At 45.1% G+C, this 19,930-nt stretch overlaps 1 protein-coding gene across 2 annotated transcripts in view; it reads left to right on the top strand.

Annotated features, from left to right (window-relative positions):
* Positions 1–19,930, top strand: part of LOC142572326 (uncharacterized) — an 85,238-nt gene that overhangs the window by 8,330 nt on the left and 56,978 nt on the right. For both annotated transcript variants that reach the window (XM_075681344.1, XM_075681343.1), the window contains exons 2-8: positions 7,918–8,012; positions 10,536–10,580; positions 12,744–12,791; positions 13,119–13,151; positions 14,079–14,105; positions 14,892–15,035; positions 18,587–18,898. In XM_075681344.1, coding sequence (XP_075537459.1) covers positions 7,918–8,012; positions 10,536–10,580; positions 12,744–12,791; positions 13,119–13,151; positions 14,079–14,105; positions 14,892–15,035; positions 18,587–18,898 — 704 coding nt within the window. The remainder of the gene's footprint in view (positions 1–7,917; positions 8,013–10,535; positions 10,581–12,743; positions 12,792–13,118; positions 13,152–14,078; positions 14,106–14,891; positions 15,036–18,586; positions 18,899–19,930) is intronic.

The following is a 19,930-nucleotide window of genomic DNA, read 5'->3' as shown; positions in this document are numbered from 1 at the left end:
ACGCCTTACGCAGCGGCTTATGCCTAAGTAATTTCACTTCTTCAGCTCAGCTGCCGGCGTTTGCCGGCAAGACAGCGCGCCGAGACTCCGAATACACCAGACTTGCTGTTTGTGTCTGCATTTTTCTTTCCATCCCAATACTGCCTCGCTTTACGCGCTAACGGGCAGCGAGAAGGGGCGTAATGCAAGAGCTATGTTTCGTATGCATGACCAACTTTCGGAATTTCTTTCGTGACATAAGATAAACAGTTTTCGTGACATTCTGTCCGCCTTCTATACTTTTGTTTTGGCAACTAACATTACGTCGCTTCGTAAGAAACATCCATCACCGATCAAACGAGAACACCTTTTCCCTTTTCACTTCGCAGCCCGAAGCTATATGCCTAGAGAAAAAAAAATGGCCCGTTATCTTTTCAGTTTTCTTTTTTATCACTGAACGCAAGGAAAGCCTTTCCGAAGTGAATCCTCGTCTCTGAGTCGCTCGTTCTTCTTATTCTTCGCTCGAAGTGAACTTTCTTCGCCTTCTTTTCTCGAGAAAGCCGTTTATCTCCACGTGCACGAGTCGGTCGGCATCGCCACCGCAGTGTAAAACGATACCTGTTGCCAGCGCCGGTGGAGGCAGAAAAGACGGAATCTACGCAAGCACCGCCGTTTCCGGTCGAGTGCTGATCGCATCAACACCTCGCGCACAGTGCCACATGTTCTCAGCCCGTCGAATGCTTCGCTAACTGGACGCGCCGCAGTGCCAATACCGACTGTAAGACGGTCGCCCACAAAGTGTGACAGTCGACAAAAGCACCCGCAGGTGCCACGCTATCCAAGAGAACTTGATAGCCGACAACCGAACAAAAAGAAAGGTGTGTGGGAGGGGGAGGAGCGGAGGCTGGGTAGGGCTCTATTATTGCTAGTTAGAAGGGAATAAGAAGTGGTGCACATTTATGCACAATATGTAAGCGCTAGCCGCGATGCGAAACGGAGGGCAGATGACGATTATGATGATGGTGATGATGATTCTTTCAACAATGCTACAAGTTAACTGTCGGGGTTAGGCCGAGAACAGTATGATATTACGATAACAAAACATATAAATGAAAATACGAACGAAAACCTGTCTTCAATGAAATAAAGCGATAAAGTAATCGGTAATAGAGTAGTCAGCTTGGCACAAATAATAGATGGAATTTAAAAAGTAATAATAATTGTGGTAAGGATTGAGGTAAAGCGAAACTCAGAGACCTCGAGCTCATTTTTTTCTTTATTTACCTGTTCTCACTTGCGATACCACTACTACGTAGGTAGGTACAGTTTTGACTTGCAATACCGTAACTACACAGACAAATACGGTAAAATGGAGTCCAACTGAAGAGATTGGAAGCACTACACCTCCGTCCACTACATTTCGCTTGCGTGGAAAATGCAATTTCGTTCTAAAATAATGAATAAATCAAGACGAAAATATTATAATAATAACTATGATTACACGCAAGCACACGTACAAGCACATGTACTACAAGAGCGAGAAAAAAGAAAGAAGACACATTAACCATCAACGAACGCGAGTCACTGCATCATACCATCCTAATATTTCGAGAACCCTGTCCCTTAATCATAAAGAAGAATGAAAAGAGACTTCACAGCAATAAAAGCTGTCCTTTCAAAGCCACTAACTATAGTTGCGAATGTAATTACGGGTCCAGAAACTGTTGCCGCCCCCCACCCCACCCCACCCCACCGCACCCCGTTCACCCTTTATTTTTTCGCCTCTACGGCACCAAACATTGGAGGGGCCAGGGTCTCGTTCCACGGTCCTTTGCCACGTTACGAAATGTTCTCGACTGCTTCGCAGTCACACAACGCAAGTCCGCTGCGAGCGAACGCGACTGCGGTCGCACGGCGTACGGCGGCGCCCTCTTATCAGCGAGCAGCGGCAGCGTCCACCCCGCACTTGCGTCGGCGAAATTCAACCGCACACTGCGCTGGCCCCGGTCCGTGGCTGTTGGCTCCGGCCTCGGGGGACACACACGCCGGCGACGTCTCGCCGAGGAACTCCGACTTTCGCTGAAAGATACGAATATCAAAAACTATCATAAAAATAAAATTAACGTAAGAGAATGGAAATGCACGTAGCAGTTGAATCCGGGTCTAAACCGCCTTTTTGTTCCCCCTTTCAATATATTTCCTATCTTACAAAAAGCTGCCGCTTCAATCTAGAGAGCTTACTGCAGCGAAAGCTTCGTTTTTCGTTTCATTTCGCCTCTTTCGTTCTTTCTGATCCAGGTTCTTCAATGTCTTCCCTCTTTTTTGATACTACATTGAAGCGCGACCTCAGTGGCCGTGCAGTTTTAAACACTAGACGATATAGAAAGAATGTTCGTATGAGCAAGGAAACGAAACACGTGCTGTAAATCAGACCTGCTTGTTAGAGCGGCGTCGTTTGCAAAATTGTTGATTTAGTTACTCATCCAGTAATTCGTTCGTTCGTTCGTTCGCTCGCTCGCTCGCTCGCTCGTTCGTTCGTTCGTTCGTTCGTTCGTTCGTTCGTTCGTTCGTTCGTTCGTTCGTTCGTTCGTTCGTTCGTTCGTTCGTTCGTTCGTTCGTTCGTTCGCTCGCTCGCTCGCTCGCTTCTTGAGAGTACGTTAAGAGAGCTATGAAATGTCGTTTCTCAGTTAAGTTGCACTTATATGTGTAAAAAGAAAAGTTTGGTTCATCCTGGCCATACGGAAAGTTAGCATTGTAACGTGCTGTCATATAGCATTGGAAGTGATCGAGAAGCTAACAGGAAAGAAATCAAAAGCTGCCCTGTAAAACTATTCGAAACTCGAAATATGTGCACCGCAGAGAAGCATGGGTTCATGTTTGAAAAAAAATTGGCCATATGGCCACTCAAGCGCGAGCTTTAGCATTCTGTGCAAGGGTTAAACGAGGAGAAAGGGAGTTAACCCAGGGGCCCGATTTTTGTTAGTCATATCATAAGAAGCCAACAAGCACTGACACCAAGGACAATATAGGGGAAATTACTTGTGCGTAATAAATTAAATGAAGAAACGATAAATTAATGGAAATGAAAGGTTGTTGGATTGTTCCCCGCCTGCGGCAAGTTGTTTTTTCATCCACTTTTCCATTAATTTATCGTTTCTTTATTTCGTTTATTACGCACAAGTAATTTCCCCTATGTTGTCCTTGGTGTCAGTGTTTGCTGGCTTCTTATGATATGAGTAATAAGAATCGGGGCCCTCGGTTAACCCCCTTTCTTCTCGTTTATTACATAACGACGGTTTCGAATCCGGCAACATTTATGCCTTCAGGTAGCATGTGTTGGTTTATTGACCGGTTGCCTTCACCCAAAAAGATGACGTTCTCGTGACGCCTGCGGCAGAAAGTACGTTCCACGTCCGCCGACAAGGTCTGTGAGTGATGGAGCTGGCTAACACTCCCAGTGTTCTACTAGGAAACATAAATACCCAAGAAACCTAACCGATTCCTAACCCAAGAGTTAGGAATCTCGGCAGTAGCCGCGAGCCAATTGACCTCCGTGCATCTGTCGCTTCAACTCGAACGAAACGTCGAAAGCACAGCTCATACGAAGCTACCGGCACTATACGCGCGCTCTGAAAATATCGCAGATCGCTTTGAAGATGAGGCCCCCGCGGACGCGCACTCTGGCAACGTCGCAGATCGCTTTCACAAGCGCCGGCAAGGCGTCCCTATGGCCTCCGCCAAAGGCGTCTACTACGGCGTCGGCGATTCGCGTGTCCAATGCCGCAATAGACACCGCAATGTCTCCACTCTGTACGGAGCGGCGGGCGAGGAGGACCTCGAGACACCCTGGCAGCCGCCGGAGAAGAACGCCCCTCCTCCCTCGCCTGACACCCGTTGCCTCGCGCGCCACAGGGGAGGGCACGCATCCGGGCGGCGTTCCTCGCTCGCGCACGCGAGATTGAACCGCGTTCGCCGGCTCACCCTCACACGCTTTCCCTCATACGGAACCTCACGGCGACGGCGACGGCAGAAATGCCTGGAGTGTCCATATAATTGCTACAGCAATAAAAAGTGGTTACCCGCAGCTGAATGAAACCAGTGACGTATGGTCTGCCGTCATGTGGCGCTCTTTAGAGTATGTTTCTATATTGGGCTTAATTAGTTAATTAAGATAAATTACACAAATTATTTAATATTCACTTTATCGCCAAGTGCGTTTCGTCGCGTTGTAAAGGGGGTTCAGAAACGATCGATCCTATTTTTTGTGGGAACGTACGTGCTGCGTGGGGATATTTTTCGGCCTTTATAGGAAGCTTGCAAAGTAAGCAAAAGAAAGCCCTGACTGCGTCCGTATGCTATCGTATTGCAGCGCTCTCAAGCGTGCGTCGAGCCCATCGCTTGTCGGGACGACGGCGCTTCCTTTCCGTGTGCCACCGTCAAAGATGCTGACGCACTGTGAAGCCGATGCCTCGAGCCGCGGCCGCTCGCTTCGCCACGGTCCGAGCGCACATTTCTTTCGCACGAAGCGCAGTCAAGAGCGCCGCAATACGATAGCGAACAGCGCATCCACGTGGTTTTATTTCATATTTAGAAGGCGTTTTTTAAACATCGACAAAGATCACCACGCAGCATGTATACGTTGCCACAAAAAAAAAATGGATCGGTCGTTGCTGAATCCCCTCTACAACGCAACCAAACGCACTTGGCACTAAAGTGAATCCGCTAACCACTTCTTAAATCCTGACAAGGCTGCCCGGTGTGCCCACGAAGATACCAAGACGCGTCCAACACCTTTGGCGAGGTCGGACGCTGCCAGAGAACTTCGCCTACTTGCACGCAAGAAGTCACAAGATCTCTGGATTTCAAGTGCTTTGAAGGGAAGTGAAGTGAAGTGAAGGTTATTCTTCTTTTCAAGGAAAGGAGGGGACCGGGACAAAAGGCGGTAAGGCCTGACGAGGCCCCGGTACCCATGCAGTTGGCAGTAACAATATCAATACAAAACAAAAAATGTACATAGAAGGCGCGACAAATATGTCAGAACGTCGCTACAATGCGCACAGTGAAACTTAATTCGGGAAAAATGCAAACATGTGCAAGGTAATATGCAAGCACTGAAAGTTATACACGTACAAATACATTGCGTACATGACTGGTGAATTAAGACACGAAAACATGCAGCTGCAGCACTTGTCCGCAACAAAAATAGAGTAAAAATGCGTATAAACAAACGGTAGATACATTTTCGTACATTTGAATTTCGCCTTCAATCAAACGTCGTTTCCTTTTTTTTGAACACAGTTTTAGATAAAAAGAAATCATCTCTAAAGGGAAATTTGTTGAGGGTGTTGGGTACTTGAAAATTTAGCTTTTGTTCACCATAATTCGTGCGTGTTCGCGGTACACGTAGTTTTACCTCACGAAGGTTGTAATTTATAGTACTGTCAGCAATAGAGTACAAACTGTTTCTATGAATGTATTGCAACAGCCGTAGATAATACGCTTGTTCAGCTTGTAGTATGCTAGGTTCAACAAACAAGGGTTCTGTACGTAATTTATGTGGTGCGCCGCAATAGTCCTCAATAGCACGGAAGGCTCTTTTTGTAGCAGTAGTAGTTTATGGTAATTTGAAGACGTAGTCGTACCCCATACAAGATTGCAATATGACAGTTTTGAGAAAAACAGTGCGTTATACATGGACACCTTTAACTAAACAGGCAAGAGTTTAGAAATCTTAAAGAGCAGACCAACAATTTTGCTTAGTTCAGAAGCAAGTTTTGTGATATGAACAGACCAAGAGAGATTTTCATTAAGCCACACAACGAGGAATTTTTGAGAAGAAACCTGACTGATTTTTGTATTATCATAATAAATCTGTATAGAATAGCGTTCCACGGTGTTGATCGGCTTGAAAAGAATATATTTTGTTTTATTTTTATTTAAACTAAGCTTATTTACGTGTAACCAATCACGAAGCTTCAGTAAATAAGTGTTAACCATACTTTGGAGGGTGGGTAATGAGCGGGAGGAAAAGAAAAGATTTGTGTCGTCAGCGTACATTACCAGATCTGGAGAATTAAATATATCGGCTAGATCATTGATATATGTAATGAATAATAAAGGCCCTAGTATTTATCCCTGCGGGACACCATGCATTATTGTCTCTGTATCGAAGGAGATGTTATTTGTTAGTACATATTGGGACCTATTACTCAGGTAACTTTTCAACAGGTTCAGCACAATACCGCGAACCCCGTAGTCACAAAGCTTCTTAAGGAGAGTATCATGATGCACGCAATCAAAGGCCTTGCGAAAATCTAAAAATAGACCGAGCGTATATTTTTTACATTCAATGTTATCTATTATTTTGTCTTTAACAACTAACAGCGCTTGTTCCGTGGACCTATTTTTTTATAAACCCATACTGTGAATCAGCAATGACATTACGTAACAGCAATTGCAGATTACGTAAACTGGACCCCACGCTACGGCTACAACTGCCATCTAGCCTTTCCCGCGGCGAAACAACCTTGTGTCGCTTGTGGCTGGGAGTGGCGTTCACGAACGCATACTCCTACCGTATGGGAATGGCCGAGAGCCCGATGTGCGCCTCCTGTGGGTGCGAGGAGACCATCGAGCACCTTTTGTGTACCTGCCCTCGCTACGATGTCCAACTTCGGGCAACTTTACGCCGACTGGACTCGAGACCGTTCACCGAGTCAAAGATACTCGGACCGTGGCCACACCCGTCACTGGCTCGAAAAGCTATTCGTGCACTAGTGCAGTACTTGAAGTGCACGGGCTTAAGAGACCGTGTATAGTGTCCTTGTGTGTGGCGTCCCTCCCACACTTACTCAGTGCTTACTCTCTCCCTTTCTTCCTCTTTCTATTCCCCTTTCACCCACCCCCAGTGCAGGGTAGCAAACCGGATGCTGTTCTGGTTGACCTCCCTGCCTTTTCTATCCTTGTTTTCTTTCTTTCTTGGTTCAACTTACGTGAAACACCCTATAGCTCTGCGGACAAATCTCCCACTGAGGTGCTTCAGTGTCTATAGCGTTCTGTTGCTGAGCCCGAGGTCACGTGTTTGAATCCCGGGCTCGTACGGCCACATTCTGGTGGGAACTATAGATGCAAAAAATTTAAAAAAAAACGCTAGAGAACAACGAATTTAGATCACAGAGCCTGGGGCCTTAAGTTAGTCGGAAGTCCCACACTACGGTGTTCCTCGTAGCTAGCATTTTGGGATATTAAGCCTCACTAATTTTTTTAATAACAAACAAAGGCCCATCTTCACAAAAAAAAAAAGAAAAACTCAAGCTGAAACTGTGTGGAACAGAAAATTCTAAACATTCTCAATGATGCAAATATTAACGAATGTGTCCAACCAATGGTGTAAAGCACTTACTAACAAAAAAATTGTTGTTACGGCCCAAGGTGAACAACCAATGTAAACATTATGCGCCATGGTTCGTACCCCATTCGCAGTGTTCTTTTGGTGAACATACGCTGTGTAATTCTGCGCTGAAAGAATTTATAGTTTCCTTTCAAGTGCCGCGGTCTGTGTTTCGGCATAAAGCGCGGCACAGAAATGAGGAATTGGGACCGTATGGACGAGTAAGGCCTGCTTTCCTGCCACTTTACCTCCTCCTGCCCTCTCTCCCCGAAGTAGCGCAGCAGACCGGGTCTTCCCCTTGGTTAAGCTCCCTGCCTTTCCCCTTTCTTCTGCCTCTCTTTTGCGCTATCTAAGCTTGTATCTCTCAATCGCCAGGTTCGAAGTGTTATTAGCGAAAATAGCCAATGAGAAAGAACGACTTACAAACGAAAAACCTTTGTGGATTCGGACCCTGGTGCTTACGGTAGGTTCGCTCCTTTAGTGAGATACATGGGTGAGTCTCACGGAGCGTGGCACTGTCATCACAATTTTCACATCTCCTGGTGCAGCAACCATGCCTGCCCCGCGGCATCCGAGGCGTGCCCACATTTTGGACCCGTTCCCGCCAGCCTAAAATCGATCGTGTGCGGCCCTTCCAAGAACGGTACGTGAACGTTTTTCTTTCTTTTTGTTTTTAACTCATAATTTCCTGCACTTACATAGATACGGTTGCGAAGACTTCGTAGCCAAAAACCGAGAATACTTGTTCCACTAGACATATTGGGGCTTTTCGTTTTAAATTTTGTTGAAGCGTGGTTCGTATTGGCAATATGAGCTTGGTCACTAAATCTTCTAAGAATATTCAACATTTAATATTAAATAAGGGAAAACGAAATAAAAGAGGTCGCAGTAGAAGGTTAATCAGAATAAATCTGAGGTTTGCTATAAGCAGTCATGGAGGTAAGGGTAAGGGGTAGAAAAGATGAGGAGAAATGGAAGGAAAGATAAATAAAAGGGAAAGAATTGTTTGGGCGCGCCGAATGAGGCCCAATCAAAGCAGGGGTTATCAAAGGAGGGGTTTTTTCCGGTTTTTTTTTCTTTTCATTGCGCGCGGAGTTACCATTGAAGAACAGTATTTTCTATTGACACATTAGTCGTACATGCAGACAATCTATTGTTTAAACCGTCTAAATTTCTAGTCATGTCAACTAAGCATTAATTTCATAAATAAAGGCTCCACTACGGGCAACAGACACAAAATAATACAGCTCCTACAGCTCCTAAAAATCTATTCCCATTGTAAGAAAGTGTAAACCGATAGGCGGATAAAAAAAAGTCACTGCAGCATAGCACATCAGATGCGATGTAAATGAAATGCAAATCACTTTGCGAACACAAAAATTTGGAGGACGCTTAAGCTTCGCCTTTAAGAGTGGATCGCGATAGCGTTCAAAGACACCTTACTGCTTTTCATGCTTCCCGGCAAACGTAGCTTATGTAACCGCAACGTTTACCGGGAAACGCTGGCGGGCAACGCTATGCACGAAGACGAGCTTTCTGGTAGAAAAGCAGCCTGTTGCGTCAGTCTATCTCCTGATATTGCTTCGTACTTTTAATGTCTCAGTCTGACAAGAGCTAACATAAAGGACATGCGCTGTCGGTGTATATTTTTTTTATTATTACATTTGTTTGTGGCCTGCCGTTCTCAAATTTTCGAGGAATAGCTTTGTAAAGAATGAAAGGCAAGGTATGAGCAACTTTGGTGGTGGAGAAGTGGTTGGGTACGCGTAGTTTGGAATTTAGTTCGAAATTCTTTTTGCCGAAACGACGTCCAACGCCGATGCGGGACGCCGACGCCGACGTCTGAGACACGGGTTCCTTAACGCTATCGCGTTAATAACGCGCTGACGATCATAACTGAATATCTTGCCTTTCTCTGGGATGAGAGGAGCCCAAAGAGGTTTTAAAAAAATTTCGTAAAACCTGCTTGATGAAGCCTGCTGATATGGTATGTTCCCCTAAAGGGGTGGCTCGTCTAGTGCATAGGACTTCGTGCCTGGTGTAGTTCTGATATACACTTCAGTGTTTCGTAATGGCACAAATTTACGCTGAAGTTTGGCAGACAAATTGACGGAAAGTAGACCATAACATTATTGTGAGTCCGATGTGTAGGCCGTCGAGTTTGTTAAGGCAAGCAAACTTTGCTGGCACTAGTCAACGGACGCCTTGGGCAATTGGTTCGCCGAAGGGAACAAGGTGCACAACGACATCGGTTGGTTAAGCCGTCATTTGCTAGATTTTGAGCTTTGTTGGATCGTCGGAGAGGTTTTCAGCCTTCCTTTGACTTAAGTTCGTTTTGTTTTCAGAAATTCAGCCAATTTCGGCGAGCCCTCGTCGTAGAGACATCAGAAGCTGTTTATAAAAATACAAAGAAGATGAATGCTCACGCTTTATTGGAAGGCGTTCCTTTTTTGTATGTGTGTGTGTCATTGAACTAAAAGTGCTTTCTGTTGACCTAGATTACAGCTCCACCTTACTAATCATCTCACCATTAATCACCATCTTACAGCTACTACATAATAAAGAATGCTTATTTTCATCAAAATCCTGAAGGGCTTATGCAAGTTGTTGCCTGCTACAGCAGAAAAAGTAAAGTTCCGTAGAAAAAATGTACGAAGTTATTATTGGGACAATTTTCAAGTCAAGTGAAAGGACGAACTTCGCGGAATTAGTGCGAAATAATGGGAAGCAAACCAGAGTCGGGAAGCTGTGGCATAGCAACGAAAACATAGCTCAGTACAGGACACAGGCCAGTATAGACATACGCAATGCTCAGGACCACCGTATTATGCTTGACGCGGTTTTTTTATATAGGCATGCATGGAAAATTAAAGCCTGGTTGTTAGTCAGCGCTGTTGGTGTCCTTGCAACCTTTTTCTTATCCTGAGGGCAGTCTCTTCATATACTGCCAGCGCACCAACCAGTCCTTTTATTAGCGCCATTACCATTATGGACTAGTACCAGTAGTAGTAGTAGTCGTTGATGTTGATGGTGGGCGTATGACTAATACTATCATGCTACCTTGTTCTCCAACATAAATTGGAAAGCTGCCGAACTTCTGCGCAGCTCTCTCGCGAATACGTATGAATCCACGAACGCTTAATTTACCCGCTGTTTTGTTTTTCAGTGCTTCTTGTTACGGTGGGTCTGGCGGACGACCCCAGCCTGGAAGGTACCGTATTCATCCAGATTTCTTTGGCAGCATCCATTCGTGAAAAATACGGCGACTCCCACTCGCGATATCTAAAGGCCATTTTGAACATGTAGTTACCATGCTCGTGTCGCGCTAGGTCCTAAAGCTTCCACAGTGGGCACTTTGCTGTAGCGACGCGTGTACTTTCCCAAACTGCGTTCGGCCGCAACGACAATAAGGCGGTAAAGCTATATTTTCTGCATAGCGCATCAAAAGTATCGCACGCGCACTCTTATGTCCGCGAAATCGATTACAGCCCGTAAACGCGCATTAGACTCTTGGGTGCGAAATATTGAGAGCGAGACCATAAATTAATTATTGTATATAAATTCTGGGGCTTACGTGCCAAAAACACAACATGATTATGAATCTAGCCGTAGTGGGCTACTCCAGATTAATTTTGGCCACCTGGGGTTCTTTAACGAACACTCAATGCGTGGCACACGGGCGTTTGTCTTTTTCTTTTTTATATATATCACCCTTATCGATACGCGGCTGCCGCGGCTGGCATTGGATCCCGCGCCGTCGGGCTAAGCAGTGCAGCGCCAAGCAAACACGCCACTCCGGCGGATGAAACCAGAAACTAAAGCAGCAGCGTTTTGTTGTTCGTGTGCTTATATTCGTTACTCAAAGCAAACAAACTTTACTGTTCTTTTTTTCGTTGTATCTGCATGCCAAGTACAGAACACACAGAGGTATCAATTTTTATTGTGTTCATGGAAAGACGCAGTACTGACTCCTGTATACGCTAGTGGCAACGGCAGGATTTTCTTGCAGCTGCCGTTTTTTATGCATCGTAGCCTAGTCATGTCTATCAGTATAAGCATGATATCGCCGTGAACCGCGCGGGCTGCGTTGCTTTGTACATTTATTATTCGATTTCAATGCCATTTTTGATGATGAAAAGCAAAGTTAATGTCACACAAGTGTATCAACATTTAATCGGTGGCATCCCGCAGGGAAGGTGTATGAATAGTTAAGACAATGCACTCGACACCTACGTTGACCGCCTCCGCCTTTCCATCCGCCCTTACGTCCCTTAAACAGTTCACTGCGCCTCATGTCTTCTACTATGCTACGCGTATGCTCTTCGTATTGAAGTCACATAAACACATAAAACTAAAACAACGAAGAAAACGCTACTGTTTTTCACATCATTATTCTGCTCTGTTCTTCTTGTGTGGCACGTAAATAAAATGTAGTAGTAGCAGTAGTAGTAGTAGAACGTAATGAACGGAAAAATTTTTGAAACGTTTTTGGTGTTCACATTGTATTAAAGAGAAGTATTTTGAGTATCATGTGCCTGCACGTACTGCCAGACAAAACTACGCAAGATTTTCACAAAGGCATCGATTCTAACAAGCATCTTTTTTTCTAGTAATAAATCTCGTTTCCTTTATTTACAGTGAGTTTCTCAGCCGTTTAGTTTACACGCGAAGCATTAATGAACAACAGTTCTATAGATGACATTTTCGACTAGTATTTCATAAGAACAATCTCTAAAAAAAAAATTCTCCTAAATACGCCTTTGAGACTCTCGCAGGAGATGGGCTTTCGTCGCCAACGCCAGCGGAGCGCGAGTCGAGTGAACGGAAATCTAGCGAACGAGCCAAGAAAGCTCGATTTAATAAACAGCCGCGAGAAAAGGTGCCGCTACCCGCGCATCTTCTTCAGGGAGTTGCGACCGCGGACTGGAGACACTTCCGAATGGCTGGCTGCCCGACGCCGTCTTAATTAAAGCGCTACCCGTCGCCGTCTGTATAGCCAGGCAACGTTTGCCGAACATTATCGGCGCGATATTGGCCATCCTCGAAGTCGCCCAACATACGCGGCAGATATCAAGTGCCACCAGGCTGGCACTTTGCTCCTCGTCAGCACTACAGCTTGCTCACAGCGAGGTAAAACTCGTGTTAGTGCCGCCTACATTAGCTATCAGCAAGAGTTTGAGGACATCGCGAATCGAGTGGCGCACGCGGGAAGTTCGCGCTTACACGATGGGGCTCCATGTCGCGCATGCTCTCGGCTGGAAATCGAGCAGTCTTGTGAGTAAAAAAGAAAAAAAAAAGACACGCGAGAAATCCAAAATAGAGAACTTTGTAAAGGGTGCGGAAAGTTACCTTGGTTCTCGTCTGTGTGTTTCAGCGCCAAGCTGGCTGTCCCCGCAGAGGCTACTCACCGTGCAAGTCGACCGTAAGCACCGCGTCTCTTTTTATACCCGGTTGCCTTTTTTTTTTATCCTGTATAGCGGTCGCCTTGCATCTGGCGCTTACGCGCCCGAGTGGTATGAGCAGCGCTGGCTGGGCTGGATGGCGGGAGACACCTTAATTAGGCGAGATACATCCGTGTCTACGCGAGCAATTAGCGTAAACTCGCCGGTTCTGGTTGCGCTCTTGATTTAGGCGGGGATTTCTTTGTTCTTTTTTTTTAATAATTTCTCTCTCCGTCTTCATTTTTATGTCCTCTACGCATCGCCTCCCCTTCCACTCTTCACATCCGTGGTACTTCTCGGTGGCACAGGAAACATGGCGGATGGCAGCATGGCGGTTCGAGGTCAGTTATTAATATGCATCCGTACTCATTAGTTATATTATTTGATGTGTTCATTGCTTGGTTCATTCATTCGTTCATTTGAAGGGCTGAATAGCTCTGATTGATATTGAACTTACTGATACTGAACTGATGCTTGATTAACACTGAACGACATATTGATGCTTGGCTGTGGGACTGAACAGCTCTGAATTTTTTCTAGCAGCGTAGAGTAACTTAATGTGCTTCACCGTTAGTGTAATGAATAATGCACCTTTCTTCACGATAGTGAAAGTAGCTACAGTGTCGGGCCACATATGTATGTACATAACACTTTGTATTTATGTGTGCAACATACATGTACATAATACATAGGTAATCTGCACGTACAGCACACAAGAACGTCTATGTTTCTGCATCTAAATAAAGAGAAGGAGCGCTTACCTGTTGATTAATTTGGCGATGTCGTAAGTGTTACGGAACTCCCATCGTACTCCCATTGAACTCTCCAATTGTACGATAATTGTAAAGAGAGGAAACATAATACATATCAGATGTTGAAAACATAGGCGAAGGAAAGAAAACACTAGCATTTCAGCATTGACACGTTTGAAAGAGTGTCTGTAAACATATTACAGCCTGATAATTACGCGTATATATCCCTTTGGAACCCGTGACATAATAAAAGGTAACATTACAAAAGTAGCACAAACGTTTACACGTGCAACAAGAAACGGAGAATAAAGTCAGAAAAATAAATGAAAGGAATGCAACAATGCTAGTGGCAACAATGAGGCGCATGACCACTATATCGCACGAGATGTTTTAAATATATACATATACCTCCAACATAGCGGGTACGGGCAAAAAAAAAATAAGAAAAAATGGCATTGATTCAGGAGTTCTAAGGTAAGACTCGAAATTTATCCTTCTTTTTCGTCTCTCTTTCAGTTTCCAACAGATCGGACGGCGAAGGAGGTGGGTGCCCATTGTGCTCGTGAATCGTTACGCAATATTGGCTTCTGGTATCGCGAACCCTGCGTACAGGTTTTTGCTTGAATTCCACCAATGCATCGCGTGGCTGTCGTTTCTATGCCGCAAACAGAACTGAAAGCGGGCATCGATCCACAATTTGGTGTAGCCTTCCACTGTCTTTACCCCACAGCTAACCCTCGCCCGCGTTCACCCCCCAGTAATCCAAGAACCAAAACGAAGACTCGATCGCGAAAAAGGAATAAAGAAAAAACAAGAAAGAATTAAGAAAAGAAGAAAACTATCTTCCCTCCATAGACCCCTCCCTCTTCCTTCTGCTTTGTTGTAGTTTTTATTACAAAATGGACTCCCTCATTCCACTCGCTTAACCCGTGCAATGCCTTCTCATTCACTTCTCAAATGCCGCGAGCCACGGGGACGAGAATAGCAACGTGTTTCACAAATAAATCTCAGCGATCCTCGCTTTCCTAACTGAAAGCACAGTATTCCCTTCTTTATTATTATTATTATTATTATTATTATTATTATTATTATTATTATTATTATTATTATTATTATTATTATTATTATTATTATTATTAATATTATTTGCAGTGCGCTACTTTAGAGTTTTGACTTTGTTTGGTGCCTTCCCGCCTTTTTTTTAAATTATTTTCGCCCTACTTTATTGTGAGGCAAAACATGCCGAAGTCGCTCTGTTCTCCGTATTGAACATAACCTGGCCTTTCCTTTTTTCTTTTCGTTTCTGTTCCTTTCGTTTTCTTTAAGCAGCCGTGACATTGGCCTCAGACAGGTGCAAGCGCTTCAAGGTCAAGAAGGTTTTCGACTTATCGCCAAGTGCCGAGGCCAAGCCCCTGGCTGGGTTGGCAGACTTGCTCGTGTCCAACAAGTGCGACACGCATGGAGTGTTTGCTCGTAAGTACAGTCCACATTGATGCAGGTTCGTTACGGATCTGTGCGCTCAATAACAACGCACGAAAGCGCTTATTCTGTTAGCGGCCTCTGATGTTTCCTCATGATAGAGACTTAAAATACTGTAAGTTGCTATAACTTCGCTTGAAAAATGCTCCTTCCAATTGTTGGCCAATAATTATGCAGTCAAGTGTCCTCGGCATCAGTAGAAGCACTAAAGACAATGTGAAGGCCTGATTGCACCTGCAGGGGTCCGTGCACTAGTGACGGAAGCCACAAGGTAGAGCACAAGGTAGAGCACAAGGTAGAGCACAACAATAGAGTGGCCTCATGGCACTGTTCGGCAAGCAACTTAAAGTACTGGAAAGACTCCGAGCACGCGCAAAGAAGTTCACAGTCTTTGTAGAAGAGTGGATCAACGAAACTTCATATAACTGCATAATATGCCGCATTACAATTTAAAGCAAAAAACAGATTTAAACGCTCATGGTACATATAAGACCCGTTGTGTTTACAGATGTATAACGATGGCGTCGAAGGCAACCATTTATTACAAATTTAAGACCACGCTGATTTTAAAGAAGATTTTGAAAAGGGACTATCACCCTTCTTTGTAACCCCGCTGTTTTTGATAGGACTGGTATTCGTTTATTTCCTTTTCTTTCTTTTTTTTCAGGGTAAATCGTCAACGATCTAATAATACTGCAACAATATTTTCTTGCGGACCAGTTCGTGCATACGTGAATTATTAATCGTGCTCTGTCCTGTCCTCTTTCTTTCTTTTCTTGCGCATCTGGCGCAGCACGTTAATAACAATACTAAATCATCCATCAGTTTTCGTCTCGCTGCTGTCTTAGCTTACCTGCCGTCGCACATAGTTTTCATTTGGGCAGAACCATCACGGTTTGCGGATTGATTGATTGATTGATTGATTGATTGATTGATTGATTGATTGATTGATTGATTTATTGATTGATTGATTGATTGATTGATTGATTGATTGATTGATTGATTGATTGATTGATTTGACCACGAAAATTGTCGTATGAGCGGATAAATGTTGCCGTGAGGGACAGAAATATTTAAAAAAAACGTAGACCCTTTCTGTGCTTACAAACAGAGTTCCCGGAGAACTTCCGGTTAAGCCCTCTGGAACAACGCAAGTTACAGTAGCCTGTAAATTTATAGAACTCTCCCGCTGGCACCAGTTCCACTGTAGGGTTGGATCGTTCTACAAGTGAATTTTATTCTTAGGTACAACAACAAAAAAAAAAAGCCCATACATCGAGCTCGACGCATGGCGCACGTGCCTCATATATGAACACATCAAGAATATGTGCCTGCAGCTTACTATGCTACAAAATACTTCTTTTTTTCTTCTTGGCTAACTTGAGTGTCAAAAATGCAGAACAGGAAGTTGGCTGGGGTCCTGAACACACTGCTGTCTGTGGCGACATGCATTTCAGCGCCGCTCACCCTCTGCCACGGGGCCCTCGGCTCCGCAGTGTGAAAGGCCTCTCGGTTGAATAGGGACGGCGCTGTTCGCGCAGTGAGGACTTTCCTGCAAGCGCCATTTTCTTCGAGTGTACGCCGAGGGCACCTGATTGCGCAATTACAGCTCTTGCAAGGAGCTTTGTCCAAGCGAAGTCACTATTTCAGTTGAACATCGACGCCGTCCTCTGGGGAGAATCTTCCGTCGAGGAATCGTTTGTGAATCAAGGGCTTAGAATTATGAGGTAGGCGTTGGAGCCTAAGCTGTGTACTTTGTGCAGTAGGTTCTTCCCAAGTGCAAGAAAAATAGATTTTCGTAGAGATACGCAAACGTCGAGCACTCTAAAGCAAATGCGCTATGTAAATACAGGTAACAAGAGGGTGGACTTTGACAGGTGAAATCACGCAAATATAGTCACAGTACAAGTAGTCGCAGTACACGGAGGTACCCACAAAAAATAAACAGTTACTTAGAGTGGCGCGACGTAACACGATGACGCACTTTTGGAGCGCATGCCTAGAACATAGAAATCGAGCTTACCGTGGTTGCTGTTCTTGTTCATATTCATTTACCCCATTTCGGGGCAGATTTTGGAATCAAGAAACCAGGACGCTGCTTTCCTAATGGCACAGAATAATGAAGAAATGAGTGAGAATTTCTGGCAATATCGAGTAGCACATGCCATCGAGACAACCACATTACTTGTGACATCTACTAATTGGGACAAAAAACAAAAGGAAACTTACTCGTTCTTCAGTAATCACAACTCAGGCAGGCTATACAAATAAACATATGAAGCCAGATGACTTGTTTAGAGAGAAAAAAAACGAGCTAAAAATAGGGAAGGGCATAGGAGACCACAGTTTACTAATGGGGGACGTAACAGCGCAAGATGCATGGGAAAACGAAGGCAAAGAGAGAAGAGTGCGCGCTCCAAACTAAACTTAAAGCCAATAACCAGACCACATGTTCGGAAACCTATTCATATATAAAAAGAGGGCACTACAAAAAAAGTACCATAAAAGCCGTTCAGTAACAAAAAAAAAAAGCATATACTTATAACCGGCTCTCTTTCTCTCTACATTCCTTCTCCCTACGACTATATAAGAGAGTGAAATTTACTATTATGTCGCGTCAAAAAGGGCATGCTAATACAGGTTTCGAACAGACGCTTTCCGGTAATTCTCTATTAAGCTACTTGAGGCATCTGTAAAGTATCTTAGTATACTTGAAGGCCAGAAATCGGATAGCACGTATACCGTGTGTTGCAGAGAAGCACTGTTTTCCAGGAGGTGGTCTCTGTAAAGGCAAGAAAGGAGCCACTGCGCAATTTCTTATAAGCGAGAAAGAAAAGTCCTAAAAATTGAGAGCAAACAAAAAAACGCCCCTCGACAAATTTCCCTGTAAGTAAAACCTGCACACGAATAAAAGGTAGCCATGATATCATCACACTGAAGTAATTCTCAGATCATTATAAAGTGCACAGCATTATAAGGATTCCGAAGTTATTTTATTCCTAAAGAACAATGATGCCTACTTAGACCACCCCACAGGCCAATCCTCTCGCGTTCGCGTCACAAGGTGACGCGAACGTTCGTTTAGTCATCGTAAACCAGCCGCCGCTCTCCGGGACGGCTTACACAAATCCACTGCTGCACAGGTTCATGGTCCGGAGACGACGTCAGGCGGACTTCGTAGAACTTGGAGCTGCCCCTCGCAGCGCGTCCGGGTAGCCATTGTCCTGCGTCTTGGTCGGCGCGTGAGAAGGAGCATCAGTAGACGTTCCCGCGGGCACACTCCCCCGCTCACGGTCGACCCGGGTAGGCGGTGTCGTGTTGCGCACAAAGCCTGCTTCGTCGAACTCATTCAGTCACAACGGCGACGAGGCTAGAGCGTAACGGTAGCGTTCCTTGAAAGTTGACGCCGCCGTCGTCGCAACTGTCTGGCAACACTTGCACCTCAGCTGGGCCGTTCTTAACACTGCACTTACGTAGTTCCTAATCTCATCATTCCCTTCTCAGAGATCACCACGTGCTTACGACTGTTCATAACACAATTTCAGAGCCGGGTCACGTGCTGCTTGTGTCGGAGAGGCCTCTGGGTGATGTCGCTAATGCGGACGTCCTATCACTGGGAGGCGGCGTCTCGGTGTTCCGACTTCCCAAGAGCGGCAACATAACGGTGCCGGCCTGCTTCGACGTCGAGGGCGGGCCAGGCCACAGAGCTCCCGAGAACGCGCTTCTGCTGACCGATGCAGAGCCAGATGCGGCGGTGCCGTGCCACATTGGGCGCCAACCCATCCGCCTCAGCTGCCCCGTCTGCCCATCGCACATCGGCAACGAACTGAAAGCGCGTGCCTGCACAGCTCCTACGGGTTAGCGCTGCTCACTACGTCGGTGCAGTTGTATATGAGGTGACCCGTTTGGCGGTGGACTGTTAGATTAACAGAGTTGTTCCTTAAGGGGACACTCGAGGAAAATCGAGAAAGTCGGACTAGATCGACGGATTATTCGTCTAGAAGCATATTAATCGTTTTCTGTTTGCCGAGTATATATCTTTGTGGCGTAGGAAACTGCCGCAGAAGGTTCTCCGCTGCTGCTCCCTCAATTTGAACCGCGCCCGCGCCGAGAACGGACGAGTTGACGTAATCTCCAAGTGGCCTCCCTCTATGGCGCTCCCTGTCAGTCAGTGATATGCTGACATCACAGGAGAGTTACCATAGTGTACAAGAAGTGACGCCACTGCAATTTACCCTTTTTCGTTCTTTTCGTGCTTACAAATGCTCTGTTCTCGCAACGAATGGCGAATTCGTTATTACGGATGCCTAATATTTCAATCCAACGAGACAATATTCTTCTTCAGTGTTCCATCAAAGAGGACACTTAGTAGAAAAAAAATAATTTGAGTTACGTTAGTAAAACATCCTTCGATAATAGCCAAAAATAAAGGCTGCTCGCTGCTTTTACCGTGAGAAGAGGTTAGCTAAGACAGAAAAGGGACGGGAAAACGAAACGTAGGTGGTGACGCTGCTTTGAAGTTCTCGCACTAGCCCGCAATGACGTCACTGATTTTTGCGGTGTCTGTTGGAGTCTGTCTTTGTTTTATCGTATTTTTTTTTCTGAAAAAGTGGGGGGGGGAGGGAGGGGAGTGACATTAACTACATTATATTTTAAAAGCCCAATACTGAGCTTAACAAGTTTTAAGAACTTAAGAACACAAGAAAATATACTTTGAAATAGACGACGCCTCAACCTATTAGGGTGAAACGAAGTATTTAATGAGTCTAAAAGGATTTATCATTGCTCCTTAGTGCCCCTTTAAGGCAGTGACGATCTGAAAAAAACAAAGCGGACCTATAAACAAATGCTCAGTCGGCAGGGATCACGAACAGCGTAAGCTGAGGGCC

The sequence above is a fragment of the Dermacentor variabilis genome, chromosome 2 (genome assembly GCF_050947875.1).
Source record: "Dermacentor variabilis isolate Ectoservices chromosome 2, ASM5094787v1, whole genome shotgun sequence".
Lineage (NCBI taxonomy): Eukaryota > Metazoa > Arthropoda > Arachnida > Ixodida > Ixodidae > Dermacentor > Dermacentor variabilis.
The sequence above is the reverse complement of the archived record's forward strand: the minus strand, read 5'-3'. Positions and strand labels throughout refer to the sequence as shown.